Source organism: Maylandia zebra, linkage group LG4 (genome assembly GCF_041146795.1).
Source record: "Maylandia zebra isolate NMK-2024a linkage group LG4, Mzebra_GT3a, whole genome shotgun sequence".
Taxonomy (NCBI): Eukaryota; Metazoa; Chordata; class Actinopteri; order Cichliformes; family Cichlidae; genus Maylandia; species Maylandia zebra.
Window position 1 is genome coordinate 2,189,275 of NC_135170.1, and position 16,595 is coordinate 2,205,869.

The 16,595-nt window shown below is 41.3% G+C and overlaps 1 protein-coding gene across 5 annotated transcripts; it reads right to left on the reverse strand.

Annotated features, from left to right (window-relative positions):
• Positions 1 to 69: 69 nt before the first annotated feature.
• On the reverse strand, positions 70 to 16,007 carry LOC112431177 (phospholipase D1-like). Of its 5 annotated transcripts, XM_076882855.1 has the most exons (5): positions 13,408 to 14,000; positions 2,883 to 2,999; positions 1,798 to 2,046; positions 1,281 to 1,374; positions 70 to 944 (listed from the first exon to the last, which is right to left on the reverse strand). In XM_076882855.1, the coding sequence occupies exons 1-4, from the start codon at positions 13,423 to 13,425 to the stop codon at positions 1,321 to 1,323; spliced, it is 438 nt and encodes a 145-aa protein (XP_076738970.1). In that variant the 5' UTR covers positions 13,426 to 14,000; the 3' UTR covers positions 70 to 944; positions 1,281 to 1,320. The 5 variants fall into 5 exon arrangements, 3 of the variants coding, with proteins under 3 accessions (XP_076738970.1, XP_076738968.1, XP_076738969.1); XM_076882853.1 differs by lacking the exons at positions 70 to 944; positions 1,281 to 1,374; positions 1,798 to 2,046; positions 2,883 to 2,999 and adding exons at positions 5,721 to 6,855; positions 7,181 to 8,029; positions 15,786 to 16,007 and having other exon boundaries at positions 13,408 to 13,513; XM_076882854.1 differs by lacking the exons at positions 70 to 944; positions 1,281 to 1,374; positions 1,798 to 2,046; positions 2,883 to 2,999 and adding exons at positions 5,721 to 6,855; positions 7,181 to 8,029 and having other exon boundaries at positions 13,408 to 13,513; positions 13,666 to 14,000.
• Between the last annotated feature and the right edge of the window lie 588 nt (positions 16,008 to 16,595).

Here is a 16,595-nt window from a genome sequence, read left to right on the forward strand (position 1 = left end):
GTTATTATCATGGAAACATCTGTGACACATTCACAGAGGACGAGGACACAAAGGGACGACACGCAGAGGCTGTGTTAAAGTCAAAAATCCAAATCTTTAGTCCTAAACAGGCAGTGGTTACAAACAGGAAGACGAGCAGTCCATTAAACAGTCTACAGGGTCAAACATACAGAGAATTCAAACAGCTATTAAAAACAAATAACTGGACACTGAAAAACTTCAGTGATGTGTGAGGCACCAAAGGGAAGCAGCTGAGTATATTCAATGAATTCTCTTCAAATACAAAGACAGAAACTCCTACAGGCAGCATGCAAACTGAGCAGGATACACAAAGATCAGAGATTACAAAATAAATCAGACAAGGATTTCAAACTTACTGAGAGCAAGGCCTCTGTTACAAATCTGTCTAATAGAAAAACATGCTGTACAGATACAATACGCTCAGTGTTCATGGTCATTTAAAAACTGGCTCTACCTGAACCACTTCAATATTTTATGAAGTCACTGAGTCGACGATTTCTACACTTTGTTTCCTTCATTGCAGTCAGAGTGTGGCTGGTAAGGATGAAAACACACACAGAGCGTAAATTGTCTTTGTTAGTAAGAAACGTCAGCAAAGAAAAGACAAAACACACAAACACTCTCATGATATTCATGAATCATTAGAAAGCATCCAAACATTCTGCTCGTGGACTTTTACAGTCTTATTTGCACTCGCTCATCTTCATAATCATCCTGATCAATACATGACAGGGGAGGCTTTGAGGTAGGCGGGGCTCTCTGCTGATGTCAGCATGAAAGGCAGGACCAGCGTCTGCCACATGTTGGTGAAACATCACAGTACACTGGCGTGGTTTCCTTTCCAGATGTTGGACGTTTGACACTTCAACGTTGAGGCCAACAAGAAGACACAGTTTTGGGTCGGGTTGCTGCAGGGTTTCTAACTGAGCAAAAGCAGAAGCACACAGACCAACAGGGATCAGATGCTGAGTGTTAGAGGAACATCTGTGCTGATCACTGAATGCTGCTGTGGTCTCTTGTTGAAGTTGGCTGGTGGGACAGTCTAATAGTGATATCCTGCCCATCGGAGGAACACTTTTAAAAACACATGCAATACTTTGTTTGTATTACAGTCACAGTTTATGTTATTTTTGTCCTTTAAAAGTGTTGCTGTACTATAAAGTCCTATAATTTGAGGCTAAAACGGCTCAGAGTCTCTCTCTCAGAGGATCTCCTTTGAAAGTGGAGACGGCTTTATCCGCTGATCCACGTCACTTTACCTGGATGTTTTCTTTGAAGCTGGATGAAGACTCCTCTCCCTCACTCCTGCTGCAGCTGTGTGGTCCAGTTGGCCTCTGAGGTCACAGTCAACATCTGTAGCAGAAGAGGGCAAATAAAAGTCCAGGTCACCAAAACTGGGAGCTTTTCCAAAATAGAGCGTAACTGGACTTTTTCAGCCTTACAGGCAGATAGTCGTCTGAAGCTGCAGCTTTTTCTTTTTAGCTTTTTCCAATCTCTGCTCTCGGCTTTCTTTGAGAACATGTCTGCTTTCTTGGCATGGGTCTGTCTGCTGTTGGTGAAGAGACTAAATCCACATACTCGCTACTAAGATCTCCTCAAGTAGTCTCAACCAGATTACAGTTTAAGAGTAAATGTCTCCTGAGAGTTTCACCTTGGGGAGATGCTGTCTTGCTAACATGCAATCATGAGCATTAATCTATGAGGTGAAAAAGTAATTTTAAAAGCTCCAGCCACAAGTTTTATTTCATCTGTGTTTTGGTCAGAGTCCCATCAGACCTCCAGAATGGTGTCAGAGTGTTTTCTATCCACGTGATGAGCACAGGCCTCAGGTCCAGACCTCCACGGGCACCATAGCCTCTTTGGAGCTAATAGGTGCAAGAAGGTTTTGTTGGGATAGGAACTGAAGAGGAAACTGATGAGGAAGGCAAGGATCTTCTTCAGCTCCTCCGAGCCGGGACCTCTTTGTGTAGGCCAGCATTGGCCAGGTAGCCCTCCAGCATCGCTGGATGGCCGACAGTGGAAAACCTAGAGGAGTAGGAGAGAGGTCCCGGTGGCGCCTGTGTCCGGCAGCCTCGCCTCTGTCAGTGTGCCCCAGGGCAGCTGTGGCTACAATGTAGCTTGCTATCGCCAGTGTATGAATGTGTGTGTGAATGTGTGTGTGAATGGGTGGATGACTGAATGTAGTGTAAAGCGCTTTGGGGTCCTATGGACTAGAAAAGCGCTATACAAATGCAGGCCATTTAGGAGAGAAACAGCAGCTTGGAGCATGTCTTTATACTGTTTAGTCTTTAGAGCCACAGACTTTCTTTTAATGTCATTGTTCAGGATCTATGACTGATTATGTATTTATTGTATTCCTCCATTAGAGATAGGGTGAGAAGTTCGGCCATCCGGGAGGGGCTCAGAGTAGAGCATCTGCTGCTCCACATCGAAAGGAGCCAGCTGAGGTGGTTCGGGCCTCTGACAAGGATGCCCCCTGGGCGCCTCCTGGGTGAGGTGTTCCAGGCATGTCCCACCGGGAGGAGGCCCCGGGGCAGACCCAGGACACGCTGGAGAGATTATATCTCCAAGCTGGAGGAGGTGGCTGGGGAGAGGGAGGTCTGGGCCTCTTTGCTTAGGCTGCTGCCCCCGCGACCCGGCCTCGGATAAAGCGGATGAAGATGGATGGATGGATGGATGGATGGATGGATGTATTCCTCCATGACTGTGTGACAGCAAGTGGAACAAACCAGCTTCACCTTTGTTGATATGCTTGTAATTTTAATATTGATTAAATGGCCCATGAAATAATAGAAAGCTCATATATGAAAATGTATTTTAAGAAATAAAATGTTAATCTGAGTACAAAGGAGTACACTCACCTTCGGGTAGATGGAGGTGTAGCGAGCGCTGGTGAACATCCAGGCCTCCTCGTAGAACTGATCACTGATTGGATCCAAAACATCGATGGAGGATCTGTGTAAGCGCTGAGGATCGTCCTGATGGACAGAACAGAAGGAGAGTGAGACAAGTGAAGATATACTAAACAACACTGTGACATAAACTGACCCACACACAGTTTGATTCACAGGTGATTGACACATTATTGGACCACGAGCAATCTTTTCTGGTTTGACGCCGTCTTTGTAGCCAGAAACCAGCTCTCTCCTCGGCTTCCTCCACTACACGCTTCCCCCACGCCAGTCTCCTCCGTCACTATAAAGGGGAGAGTCATGAGCTCCATCACCCTCACCTGTGCCGTCCAACGTCCCGCCACCAGCCTCCACTGCAGCAGGCCAGAGACCACACCCCTGCCACAATAAGTAAAAGTATATCCTTGCTGTACCCTTAATGCTAATTATGCTAAATTAACCGCTGCCTTTGCCCCTTTGGGATTATTCTTATGTCACTGGGATGTTGACCTATGACCTTCACATTAGAGAGATGGGCAGACATAATTAGTGTATGAATTTTAAAGTCACAGGTAATAAAGAGAGTGTAGCAAATGTAGTCAGGTTTATTACTCTGTATCACACATGAGTGCCCGAGGGAGGCGGGGCTGACTGGGGAGACACAGGAAACAGAGAGACAGGGCTGACTCGACATGAAACGATGAAACGTGGGACACGGGAACAGAAACTAAACACAGGCTGAAATGAACACTGAGGGAGGGAGAACTAAGATTACTGAGAGCCTGATAAATAAGAAGAACAAAAAGCAAGAAAAACAAGAGTCAAAGAAAAGCAAAAACACAAAGCATTGGGCCAGGACCCACTGCTGTGACATTTATATGTGATAAAAACATTAAAAACTGCTCAGATGTTGAAATCTTTCTACATATACTTTAGGTTCAGCTCTGCAGCCTGGCATTTGGTTAAGCATGATTCAAACATTTGATTTTGTTTAACTGGTTTTAATTATAGTTACTTTTTGTGAACATTTGTTGCAGCATTTAAAAATACATCATTTATTTTCAAACTTTTATTTGATTTAGAGCATCATATTTGACCAACGTAAATGTTTTAATTTCATATAAAATAACTGAAACAGTGAACTAAATATCTGAAATCTTTCCTTCCTTAAAAGTTATAATCCTACTTAAGTTATAGTGCAAACGCTTAAGCAACAAATATACTTGATGCTAATTAATTAATATTTCCCTTTGATGTTGCAACTATGCGGTCACTTCTGTCTTTAAACAAAATAATATTTTCCAGTTACAGAAATCATAAAGTCCAAACTAAAGTGCTACTGTTGCTATATGCATTTTATATAAATCATGGATGATGGTCCTGACATGAAGGAAGAGAAAGTTACAGGTTGCATCCTTTGACTTTGTCTCCGTGCCTTTGGGCCATTTTCAGAAGGACAGATGTTTCTGTTCAATTCTTAAATCAATTTTTTCAAACACAAACACTATTTTAAAGCTTCTAGAGAGTAAAATATTCATGATAATTATAATAACAATAATAAAAACAAAAGCTCTCAGATCCATCAAACCAAGCAGCAGAAAGAACAATAACTGAAGAGAAAACTTTAACCTTGTAGACTTCATTATGTTCCAGCTGCTCTACAGACGCTGTGACCTCGAACTTAAGCAGGTCGTAAAGTATGTGCAGCTCAATAACTTCATAATCAGACCCTGTGGTATTTAGGCAGCAGAACAACTAAGAATAACAACTACAAATAATGTTTTTAGGTTTCTGTTGTACTGCAAGGTTCTGTACAGGAGAACCAAACCAAGAGCAAATATTACGTCTCATTTACACCTGAGCACGAAGAGCCATCAACATTTAGCAAATTGAATCATCTTTGTTTAGATGCAAGAAGAATCATATAGAAATAAAAAAGTAGAAATAGAAATCCAGAGCAAAGATATCCTCTAATTCAGCGTAGCACATGAGCAGCTGCTGCGATTCACGTAAGCATTCGGCTCGTCGCTGCTGCAGATTTTTCTCTCGCTGTTCTGGCTCACAGCGCTGCAAACACAAAAATAAATATCCCCAAAGGTGTGAAAGGGAGCTAATTAGTAAGAGTATTGTTACTCTCCGCAGGAGTAGTCCAGCAGTAGAAATCAGTCCAATAACAAGGTGTGTAACATCTAGCAGGGTGACAGAAAAACCCAGGGTAACTTCTAAGGACCTCAACGTCTCTCTCACATTGTGTTTTTAAACATGCTTCCATTTGTCACTTCAGTCTTTACTCTGAAATACAGGAAGAGAAATCATGGCTGAAACAATTTCTCATGAAACCAGGGGTGTGGTCCAACAGTCAGTTTGGTGAGGAAGGTTCCTAACTGAGAGAAGTGACCCAGAAGTATCTGTGTAGCAGCCACAATGAATCCAGATCATGAGCTTTATTAACTGATCAAAGTCTCTTCTTTCATCTTCTGTATCATTCAGTTTGCATTGGTAATGCCCATTATTGTAATGCTTTTTTAAGACCAGCAAAACTTTATTTCACTTTGGGTTAGCTGGGATAAGTGATGGATGGAGGGAATTTTACTTCAGCCACAGAAATCCTAAACAGGAAGGAGGAGCAGAGTTACAGTGGATCACTATCCAGCAGGGAAACAAGGTTTATTTCAATTTCTTGGCCATGAGTGAGATTTACTGAGTGGGCAAATTAGGGAGACGACACCATCAGATCCCGAGCCCTCCATGTGTTAATCAAGAGACGGCTGCTGTGCCACATCCATAAATAATGAATAAATTAGGAGCTAAAGCTGAAAGGACAGTTTATTTGTACCATCTTCACGTGAACACATTCAAGAACATCACAGATGAAGAAACATTAAAAACTTCCACACTACATAAAGCAAGAAAAATAGTTTTTCTTTCAGGTGGTTTCAGAAAAACAGAAACATCAAACATCTCCAAGACTCTCTTTGAAAGAACTAAAAACCTTTGTTCTCATGGTCCAATCATGAGTGAACTCCCCGATGAAGCCTTGTGTGCTAAAACATGTCAGAGTTTCAAAGGTTAAACATGAGTTTCCAAAACGTTTTGCTGGAGAACAATGAACTATTTGACTGAGTTTCAATCATTTACAGACGAGCAAAACCAGGACAGAGAAAAAAGGACAAAACTGACTCAGTAAAACAACAGAAAAGAAGATCCCATGTAGATCTGTATTATGTAGAAGTTCAGCCCAGCAACCAGTTCAGTTCAACACAAGTTTAAATGATTCTATCTGAACTCTGTGGAGCCTGATCTCAAGCTTTTTGAGTCTGACACAGAAACCAGAGGATCTTTCTGTGTCTTCAGATTCACTGTGATCCAGTGATGGGAGTGATTTCAGCCCTGAGTGATCGCGCTGATGTTTGCACAGAGCAGACAATGAGGTGAATGTTTGGGCACATTGGTAACAGTGAAACAGTTTATTAGTAACGTGGGATCGTTTGTGTGCAGAGTATGAACTGAGATTCCTGAAGCTCTTGTCACACTGGTCACAGCTGTAGTTTCCTTCCATGTGCGTACGTTCATGCCTGTTACGACCATGTGAATGTGAGAAGCTTCTCTCACAGTGTCTGCACTTGTGTGGTTTCTCTCCTGTGTGGACTCGTTTGTGTCTTTTAAGTTCACCTTCAGTGGTGAAGGATGACCCACACTGATCACAGAGGTGCTTTTTAACCCCACTGTGAATCAGTTCATGTCGTTTTAAATCACTTGATGTGGTGAAGCTTCTCCCACATTCTTTGCAGTATTTCAGTTTGTCTCCAGTGTGTCTATGTTGATGTACTTTTAGGGTATTTTGCTGACTGAAGGTTTTTCCACAGAGGTCACAAAGAAAGTCTTTCCCACCACCACAGTGATGACAGGGTTGAGAACTGGATCCATCTGTGTCGCTCTGCTTCTAAACAAAGACACAAAGACAGTGTAAGTCAGTCCTTCAACATTTGTATCCTGAACGTCGCCTGAAATAAAGAGCATCTCTGCAGACGTCCAACTACATTTGACTGTTTCAGTTAACACACTCAGTTTACTGGGCTGCAATAACTACAATACTACCACCATAATACTACAGTAATACTAAAATCATAACTGAAAGGAAAATCTGAATAATCACTCAGAGCTGCTTTTCCATGCAGTAGAATTGCTAACATGCTAACACAGTTTAATGAGCAGAGTTGTTCCAAACAGTCAGGCTAAAATGACAAGATAACAATATAAATACATACCTCACAGTAGCTGCACTTGTAGAGTCTCTTTCTGGTGTGGATCTGTTGGTGTTGTCTCAGGTCATGTGGAGATTTAAAAGTCTTCTCACACAGGTCACATTGATAAGGTCTCTCCTCAGTGTGGGTAAACATGTGTCGTTGTAACTGTGCGTCTGTTGTAAAGTATTTGCCACACTGTTCACAGCAGTACACATCATGTCTGGTGTGAATGCGTAGGTGTTTATTTCGGCTCTCTCTCAGGCTGAAAGTTTTTCCACAGATGTCACAGCTGTATGCCTTAATTCCAGAGTGGGTAACTAGATGCTTCTGTAAGCTGCTACTTTGAGTAAATGCTCTGCCACACTGATCACAGCTGTACGCTTTAACTCCACTGTGGATGAGTTGGTGTTTTTTTAGGTAACCCTTCCTGGAAAAAGACTTTCCACACAAGTCACAGCTGAACGGTCTCTCTCCAGTGTGGATGACCTGATGCTGTTTTAGTTTAGCCTTCTCAGTAAAACCCTTCCCACACTCGTCACAGCTGTATGCCTTAATTCCAGAGTGGGTACCTAGATGACTCTGTAAGTTGCTACTGTGAGTAAAAGCTCTGCCACACTGATCACAGCTGTACGCTTTAACTCCACTGTGGATGAGTTGGTGTGTTTTTAGGGAACGCATCCAGGAAAAAGACTTTCCACACTGTTCACAGCTGAACGGTCTCTCTCCAGTGTGGATGACCTGATGCTGTTTTAGTTTAGCCCTCACAGTAAAACCCTTCCCACACTCGTCACAGGTGTGTTTTTTCTCTCCCTTTCTTCTGTGAGGTTTGTCGGCCTCCTGAGAGCGCTGACTTCTGGCTCCATGTTGGTCCTGCAGTGACAGAGATACAAACAGAGGCAGTGAGTGAAATGCAGTCGTGGAACAAACTCAGCCTTCAAACTCCATTAACACTAGTTTTAAACCTGAAGGTGGAGCGTGGCACCAAACACCTTAAAGGTCTCTTATCCCCACCTGCTGGTAGTTCTAACACATTACATCCAACCTGCTGTTAAAGATAATTCATGACTGTTCAAACACTAAAATCATGCACACACACACACACACACACACACACACACACACACACACACACACACACACACACACACACACACACACATTATTTTATAATTTAGATTATTTTGTTGTTTCCTATTACATATTACTATAATTTGTATAGATTTATACAGAATTATTCAGTGATAATAAATCCTATGTTTGTTTATTCTAAAGGAACCCCGTTAGCTTCCACAACAGATGTTGCTCGTCTTCCGTCAAATACTCACATAAAATATTACACAATAAAGTGGATTCAAGATATCCACATAATTGCACTCTTACATCCACAGTGAGGTTTCACAATTGTTCAAATATAAGCAATCAATAATAATAATATCAATAACATTGAGGCACATTACACAAATTTCAAAAACAAATCATGTCTTACAATATTTACAACAACTAAAAGCTCTGTAAATCGGCTTTTAAGTGTTCATTGAAGTTTTGAATAATTCTCTAATTTTTTAAGGCAACTTATTCCACTTAAAAGTTGCTCTAAATGTAACAGTTTTACAAAACGTTACTTTTAACTCGAGCATTTACTAAATTGCAGCTTGTTGAAAACTGTGTAATATGATGATGTATTTCATCTGGATACTGCAGCTGAGCAGAATAAATGTGGTGTGTTTAACAGAATTGCTTTCTTTAGAACTACAAGTAAGCCATAGAATATTTTAGCCTGTACAGGAAGCCAAGAAAGGTTATTATGCATTTTATCAATATTAGTATAGTATGAACATCTTCACACTAATCTGGACGCCTTATTCTGGACTAACTGAAGTCTGTTAAGATCTGTCTTATTAGCTGCTGACCAAATGATTGAACAATACTCCAGATGAGACATTACTAGTGCATTAATGACATCTTTCATAATGAAGAAGTGATACACAAAGAGCATTTCATAGCCATAGCTATGCCTTGTCGGCAGAGTTATGTGACATTAGTGATGTTTGTACTTTCAGCGTTAACTTGGTTTTAAAGCCTTTTAAATATACGCCGTTCAATAGTCGACCTTAATCTGACAGAGAATGTGATGATTTTGTGGATAATTAAAGTCAGTCATATATCCACAAACACAACAAGCTGAAAGTCAGTGATGCTGCTCGGTTTGCAGTCCTGAACATCACGGCACAAGCAGGATTCACTGCACTGTTAATGTTAGCTGTGTTATATTGCTGCCTCTGTTCGGTGGTGTCGAGCCAAACGGACTTTAACGTGTGTTTGAACGAGCTGACGGTTCACTCGTTAAGCTGAAAGAAAGATGCTTTAATCACAGCAGTCACACATGTGTTGTGGAATGACGCAGATGCAAATGTTAAGGTTCAAAATTGAGGAGGGAGAGTACAAACCACTCATGGTCCAGAGGATCTTGGTCCAACAATGATTTTAATGAACACACGTGTGGGAAGACACTCTGTACGCAGACAGCCAGTAGTCCTCTAATAAACATAAATGGCATTTTAAACACACACTCAACAATGTTTGCAGCAGTATTTGTAAAACCAACTGTGGCTTAAACAGTTCACTGCTTACTCATTTGCATTAGTAAGCATGTTCTGATTTTATCTGTTTTGATTTTATATACTGTTTTGATTGTTTGTTTGTTTGTTTGTTAATTAGTTAGTTAGTTTATTTGCTTGTTTTAATCAATTTTAAATCATGCTTTTTATTTGTTCTTGTTTCTAATGTCTCTGTAAAGCACTTTGAATCACCTTGTTGTTGAATTGTGCTATACAAATAAACTTGCCTTGCCTTGCATTTTCACACTCACACACACACATCTAAAAATAGCAGCAGGCAGTCAGTGCATTACTGACTCGACACACAGAGATCTCTCACACCAAATTTTCTTATTCTATATTACAACGACGTCTTATATTTACAACCACTGTCAGATCTGTCAGCTTTAGCGCCTACCCAATTTCGACAAATTTAAAATAACCGCCCAGCGGATGAACTCCCTGAGTTTTTTGCGACCAATTAACCAGTATCAAGACTTTAACTGTTTCTGGCCTCATCTCTAAAGTCCCTAACACAATTTAAAAGCGTCAACCAACCCAAACTTTGCCTGAAGCTCTATTTTTGGCATTTCCCAGCCAAGGCTTACGCTGAAGTATTAGGTTAAAGTTACACGCCCGAAGTCCAACTTCTCCTGTCCAAAAAAGCGCAGGTACCGTTCCAAACGGTAAGGAGACTCTAACTCCTAGCTTCATTCCAGGATGCCCTGTACCCCACAGTTAAGCCAAACTGAACTAACCCTGTTCGCCGACAGGTCAATGTCGCGCGTCCACGACAAGGAGGGAGCATAACCTCCGGGCTCTGCGCTTCCTAGCAGACTCGAACTGCCGTTCTAGAATAATTTATAATACTTTGAAACAACAATCAACACCCAACAAAGTGTATGACTGAGGCAGGTGCAACCTAGTGGTCAATGGAGACTCCAACTCACAAAATGACCGCTCAGGTCCACTCTCATAACCAAATTTGGACTCTAACCAACAAAGTAACCAATTCCCTACCAAACTACTTGAGACTCTAACTCAATTTCTTTGGGACTTCAACCCAGTATTTAAACTTTTCCTGGCAGACTCAAACTGCTTTAGCAGACTTTACTGCTTTCATTTCTTCTTAGCAGAACTCTAACTGCTTCAACTCATGAAATTTTTATCAAAATCAAAACAGACATCCACCAGTAACTTCAGTGAGTAGACTTAAATTTTATCATATCCAATTTGGCACACTTTGGAAATAATTCAACAGGTAGTGCCTTACCTTTTGGATAAGCCGGCTTATGCCCACTCACTTCGACCACTGGAATTCATGTCTGCCCGTCAGACCACCTCAGAGACCACCAAATTTCTCCATCTAAACCTCCAATTCTCCCTCCTCAACCACCGGACGAAGCCCCCAAATGTTAAGGTTCAAAATTGAGGAGGGAGAGTACAAACCACTCTTGGTCCAGAAGCTCTTGGTCCAAGAGTGGTTTGTACTCTCCCTCCTCAATTTTGAACCTTAACAGTGTCCACTGCACCATCTGGAACTCTTCTTGTTTACACTCGTAATAACACAAACACTAAATCCTGCTTCTCTGTGCTGTTGTGTAGCAGTGTGTACACCTGAGACTGTCACCTGTCTGTCTGTCCTGCACTCTCTCTCTGTTTCTTTCTCTCTGATTGTGGAATAAAAGTATGAACGTGTGTTTATAAGTTACACTTGTGTTTGAATCCTGCAGCTTATCACACATTTGATTTCCATGTGTGACACCTGCAAGTGTCCAGAGTGAGGACAGACTGAGGGACCCACTGCTGCACATCATCTGTGAGGCTTTGCACCCCTGATGATCCACCAGGACAAACTCAGCAGTGTGTGAGGAAGAGGAGGAGGAAGAGCCAGCAGCAGCTGACAGATGGAGAGAATAGACAGACTGTTCCCTGTTTGTGAAGGACTGCTAGGAAAGTTTAACATAACTGTCTGTGCTGAATCAGTCTTATTAGGTAATGTTCACATAATGTGATCATCCCAGTGTTTCCAGTGTGGGAGAAAGTACTCAGAGTACTCAGGGCCTTCAAGTTACACACTATGAAAGGCAGCAACAAGTTTAATGTTCAGAAACCTAAAGTCTGTATCAGCAGCAGAATGGAGCTAAAATAAATGTTGGTTTCAGTTCTATGAAGCTTTGAGTATTTTGGATCAGTAGCTGCTGTGTTTGTTGCATCATATTGCTGTAACTGTTTATATGCTTTATATATTCTGAGCTAAGTTGATCTATAGTGTTACATCATATTCTATAAGGATGTTATGTGTTTGTAGACTTTCTGCCCAGTTTGACCCATTTAGCAGACGTCAGCCTGTTTAAGGCTCTGATGTCTATTCTGTGTGACTTACAGCAGTTATGACATGGTCTGATTTTCTCACCCAATAAAGGAATATTTCATATATCAGTCTACTCTTCATTCTATCAGACACAGTTATCACAGCTCCTACATTTGCTTTTTACACATATATGTAAGCATTGAGCCAAATTTAGTAATGACAACATATTAAATGAACAATATTTGTCTCTTATGTATAACACATCTGTATACACACTGTCACAGATACTTGTCTGTGAGTGAAGTGATTAATATAATAACTATAATATTGGCCATATTATATTTACATTACCACAGTGAGATGACTTTAGTCTCATGAACAACATCAGCTAATTGTTATTTACAGCTAATCTTAAACGACTGTTCAGCACAGAAATGAAGCCCAACAATCATGTTTCACAGTCCTGTGGTCTCAGCCTCAGATACTCAGCTAATCACACAGAGCTCATGTAGAAACAAATGAACTAAATATGTTCTCCTTCATTTCTGTCAAACAAAGCTGTATGAAACGTTTCCAGCTGTTAGTATCATGGTTGCTAGGCAACCTGGGCAGCGCGACGGAGGCTAGACGTCCCATTTCACGAGCCTACGAGCCTCGCACTTCGGCCTTAGCGGCCTTTGAGTACGCGGCCCTTGAGGACTTTAAAGCTGCAGAACCTGAATCGGGATACAGCCATGATGATCTCCAGCCTCGTGCTCGCCAACATTCTCACCTGAGTTAAGAAGACGATCACTGAAATGGTCTCAGCAGGTCCTTTGATGACAGCAATGAAATGCAGTGGTAAGGCTTTTTGGGGATTAAGTTCGTTTTCATGGCAAAGAAGGACGATGCAGTTCATCTGATCACTCCTCATAACATTCTGGAGTGCAGGCAAAATGCTATTATAAAAACTTAAGCAGCAACTTCTCCAGGTTCCAATATTTATGCAATTCTCAAACCTTTTGGCCACGACTGTATAACCTCTTCTGAAGTTTAGTGGATGTTATACATGGTTATGCTCAGGATGTGTCGGCCAGTTTCCACTGGAAACGCCTTTTGGTTAAACTGTCAGCGAGGAATTTGCATTTGCACTGTTACATTTTTATATAACTTTAATGCACATAAACAACAGCTGCTTGTTTCAGTGAAAATACATTGATGGCTTTTTAATAAAGTTGTGCAGCTGTAAAGTATTTTGTCTGCTGTCAATTCTATCGTCAGCTACATCGTTATGGCAAATGTTCAGATGTATATGGTGATAAATATCTTTGGTCATATGGTCCTGCTCTGTCTGTCACCTTCTGTGTTGAGCTCATTGTTTCCTCTGTAGTGGCTGAGCTGAGTCCAAGTAGCTGAAAATGTTCCTCTGCTGCTCCGTCAGACTCTCCTCCTCCTGCTGATCAGCTGGGACACAAAACAGATCTTTGTTAGGCTCCACACTGCACTGAAGAGTCAAAGTGTCTCATATGTTCATCTGACAAGTAAAAGAACACATTTTTGTTTCCCGAGGTGGGCAACTTGTTGGAAACAAACACAAAAGCTTTGAGCACTGATACCTGCCATTGCTGGCTTTGAAAGATGCAACGCCAGCAATGTGGATTGTCAAGACTCAAACCAATCATCAAGCAAAGACAACAGGGATCATTTGTTTCTGTTTATTTAGCATTCACAGCATTTGTAGTTGCCTTCTGTGCAGGGGAAGTCCACGCACACTGTGTGGTACCGCCATCCGCAGAAGGTGCATTCAACCTCTGTAAGAGAAACGAGGTTGTCTGAGACTGAAATGATATTCACTAAAGAAGTGGGGATTTGTAAAACTTCAAGTGTATGATAAGGTGAAAACAAATACACAACTGCATGTCATGTAGTTGAAGGTTTTTTTTCTTTTGGAAGACCGGAAAACACTAAAAGTTACAAATTAGTCCTTTATTTATCCAGGTAAAAAAAAATCTCATTGAAATTAAAAATCTCATTTCCAAGAGAGACCTGGCGTCATGGCAACACAAGTCACATACCACACAGGTATATAACATTTAAAACAAACACAATATCCCAACATGTGTAACAAATGTATTGTGCTTGAAACAAATTCAGAATAGGTGATAAAGCAGCTGCACATGTGTGTCACGAGTAAATCTGGCTGTATAACAAACAGAAACAAGTGATCCTGCTGTCTTTGCTCAACGGTTGGTTTGAGTCTTGACAATCCACATTGCTGCCATCTTTCAATATGTTTGAATGCACCAGTGTAAGTGCAGCCACTCAGACTCAATGTGTTCATAGAAACAGGTGCAGATGTGTCACGAGTTCATCCAGCAGTAGCTATGGCACTTGGCCACAGGGGGCAGCAGTGGACTGACCTGCATTTGAGACTGCTCCAGCTGCTGTGACAGTCAGTAGATCTGCTACAAATTGCAGATCATATGCAAGTTTTGAAATGACATTATAAATATTCCTAACTTAGCCACGGCAGCCATGTTGATGTATTACCTATATTGGCTGAAAATGTTCATTTGCAGAGAAAAGACACAGGCAGACTGTGCTTACAGGATGTTACATGTTATTATGTGATGTTACTGAAATCATCATGAATAACAGGAGTGGTGATTCCTGTAACTTTGTGTATATAATTTGGCATTTCTTACTGATGCAGGCCAAAAATAAATACATAAACTGAGCACCTGATGGCTTTGAACTTTTGTTGTCCATCTTCCATTGGTTTGAATTTTGCGCTCCAGTACAAACACAAATCCCCCAACCCGAGGATCAGCACAATTAACCTAACAGACCTACACCTTAGTTCACAGATTCACTTTGTCTAAGGTTGATTTCTGGGATTTCACACAACCCAGGATTCAGATCGTGAATCCATGATGGGCTTGGATTTACATCATTATAAATGAAATGTGCTCTACTTGGAAGCAGCCGGCCCCGCCCCTTTTGACGGGTTGTGTGAGACTTTAAATCATCAAACTGTAAATTATAAATTTAAATTGTTATTGATCCTTTACCCCGAGTCCTAAAGTTATATTTATTTTCTTACTCTTCTTATATTTGTTGTTTGTTTACTTGCACCGCTGTAACTGCAGCCTCGTCGTCTCGTCTCTCTATATGCTGGACTGTCTGTAGCGGAGATGACAATAAAGTTTACTTTGACTTCAGCAGCGCGCAGGCGCACCGAGGGCTCTCGCGCTCACTTTATAGAATGTAGAAAAAACATGGGTGCAGATTATAAGTCTGTATCATAATATCTGTTTGTTGTTTTTATTTTGTTTTGCGAGTTGGTTATTAGATGCCGCTCCAGCCAGCCAGAGACTCCCCGCCGCCCCGCCCTCTCCTCCCTGTGCCGCCAGCAGCAGGCGCACCTCGCAAACGGAGGGCGCCCTTACTCCCAGCAAATGGCTGATAGAAAACCGATCGGTGCCTACGAATTTCCCAATATGCGCTGGCATGACGTCGGGGAAGCATGGGTACGACCGATTATTTTATTTTTTTCTTGCCCGTGATGCCCCCCCCACCACGATGCATTCTATTGGTTTGCACACTTACACACACCCAGCTGTGGTTTCCTGTTTTGCTGGACTCTGGAGAGCCCCGCCTTTAACGCTCTTCTCTCACAGAGAGCAACAGAAAACTTGGAAAAACTCCAGATTGACTGAACTCAGTTCAAAGTTACCTTGACACCTTTAGATGTGAGACGTAGTGATGGTCCGCTTGAAGCTGACGCTCCGGTGCGTGTGTCAGAAAGATCAACGCGCTGCTTCAGAAGCACCGTGTCGAGGCTTGATTCGTTTGGCCAGAGTCACGTGATCAGTGACGTCTGAAGCTTCCTTTAGAACGTACCTTTTTTTAAATCGAACTTTATTGAAACACAATGAGTATACAACATACAAACAGATGAAGTTTACAAAAGAACAGAACATGAACATACAGAACCAGGAGTAAAAAAATGATGATATGAGGAGGCGAAAAAAATCTACATATAAATATTGTTCTGAGAGGCTTTTTGTTGGTTGAGTCTGAAATTGATTGTATGTACAATTCATATCCTTATAAAAAGGCAGAAATATGGTGTTTTATTAATAAACTTACATTTATGGATATAAAATAGCTAAAAGTATTAACAAATTTTTTATAAAAAAACATTTATCATTCTTCCTGGGGAACTTAAAGAAACAGAATAAAACATTTTCCATCGTAAAGAAAACTCCCTTAAAATATAGACAATAACAAAACTGCTAAATTCTTCCAGAATCTCTGTGTAGAGGAACCAAAAGAGATGTGCCACAGTTTCTGGATGATCCCCACAGAAAGTTCAATTAGTATTTATGTCTCTTTTAAATGTTACCATATAGTGACTGGCTGGGTCACATTTATGAAGAATTTTATATGAGATTTCCTTCACCTTGTTCACAACTAGATATTTATGGGATCATCCAGACTGTCTTCCAGGTGATATCTGGAACATGTCGGTTCCAGTAAGATA

Excerpts from the sequence above, each read along its gene's own strand:
- LOC112431177 (XM_076882853.1), bottom strand. Across the intron at positions 6,856-7,180 it reads ACAAGTGCAGCTACTGTGAG|AAGCAGAGCGACACAGATGG; the intron begins GTATGTATTTAT and ends GTCTTTGTTTAG.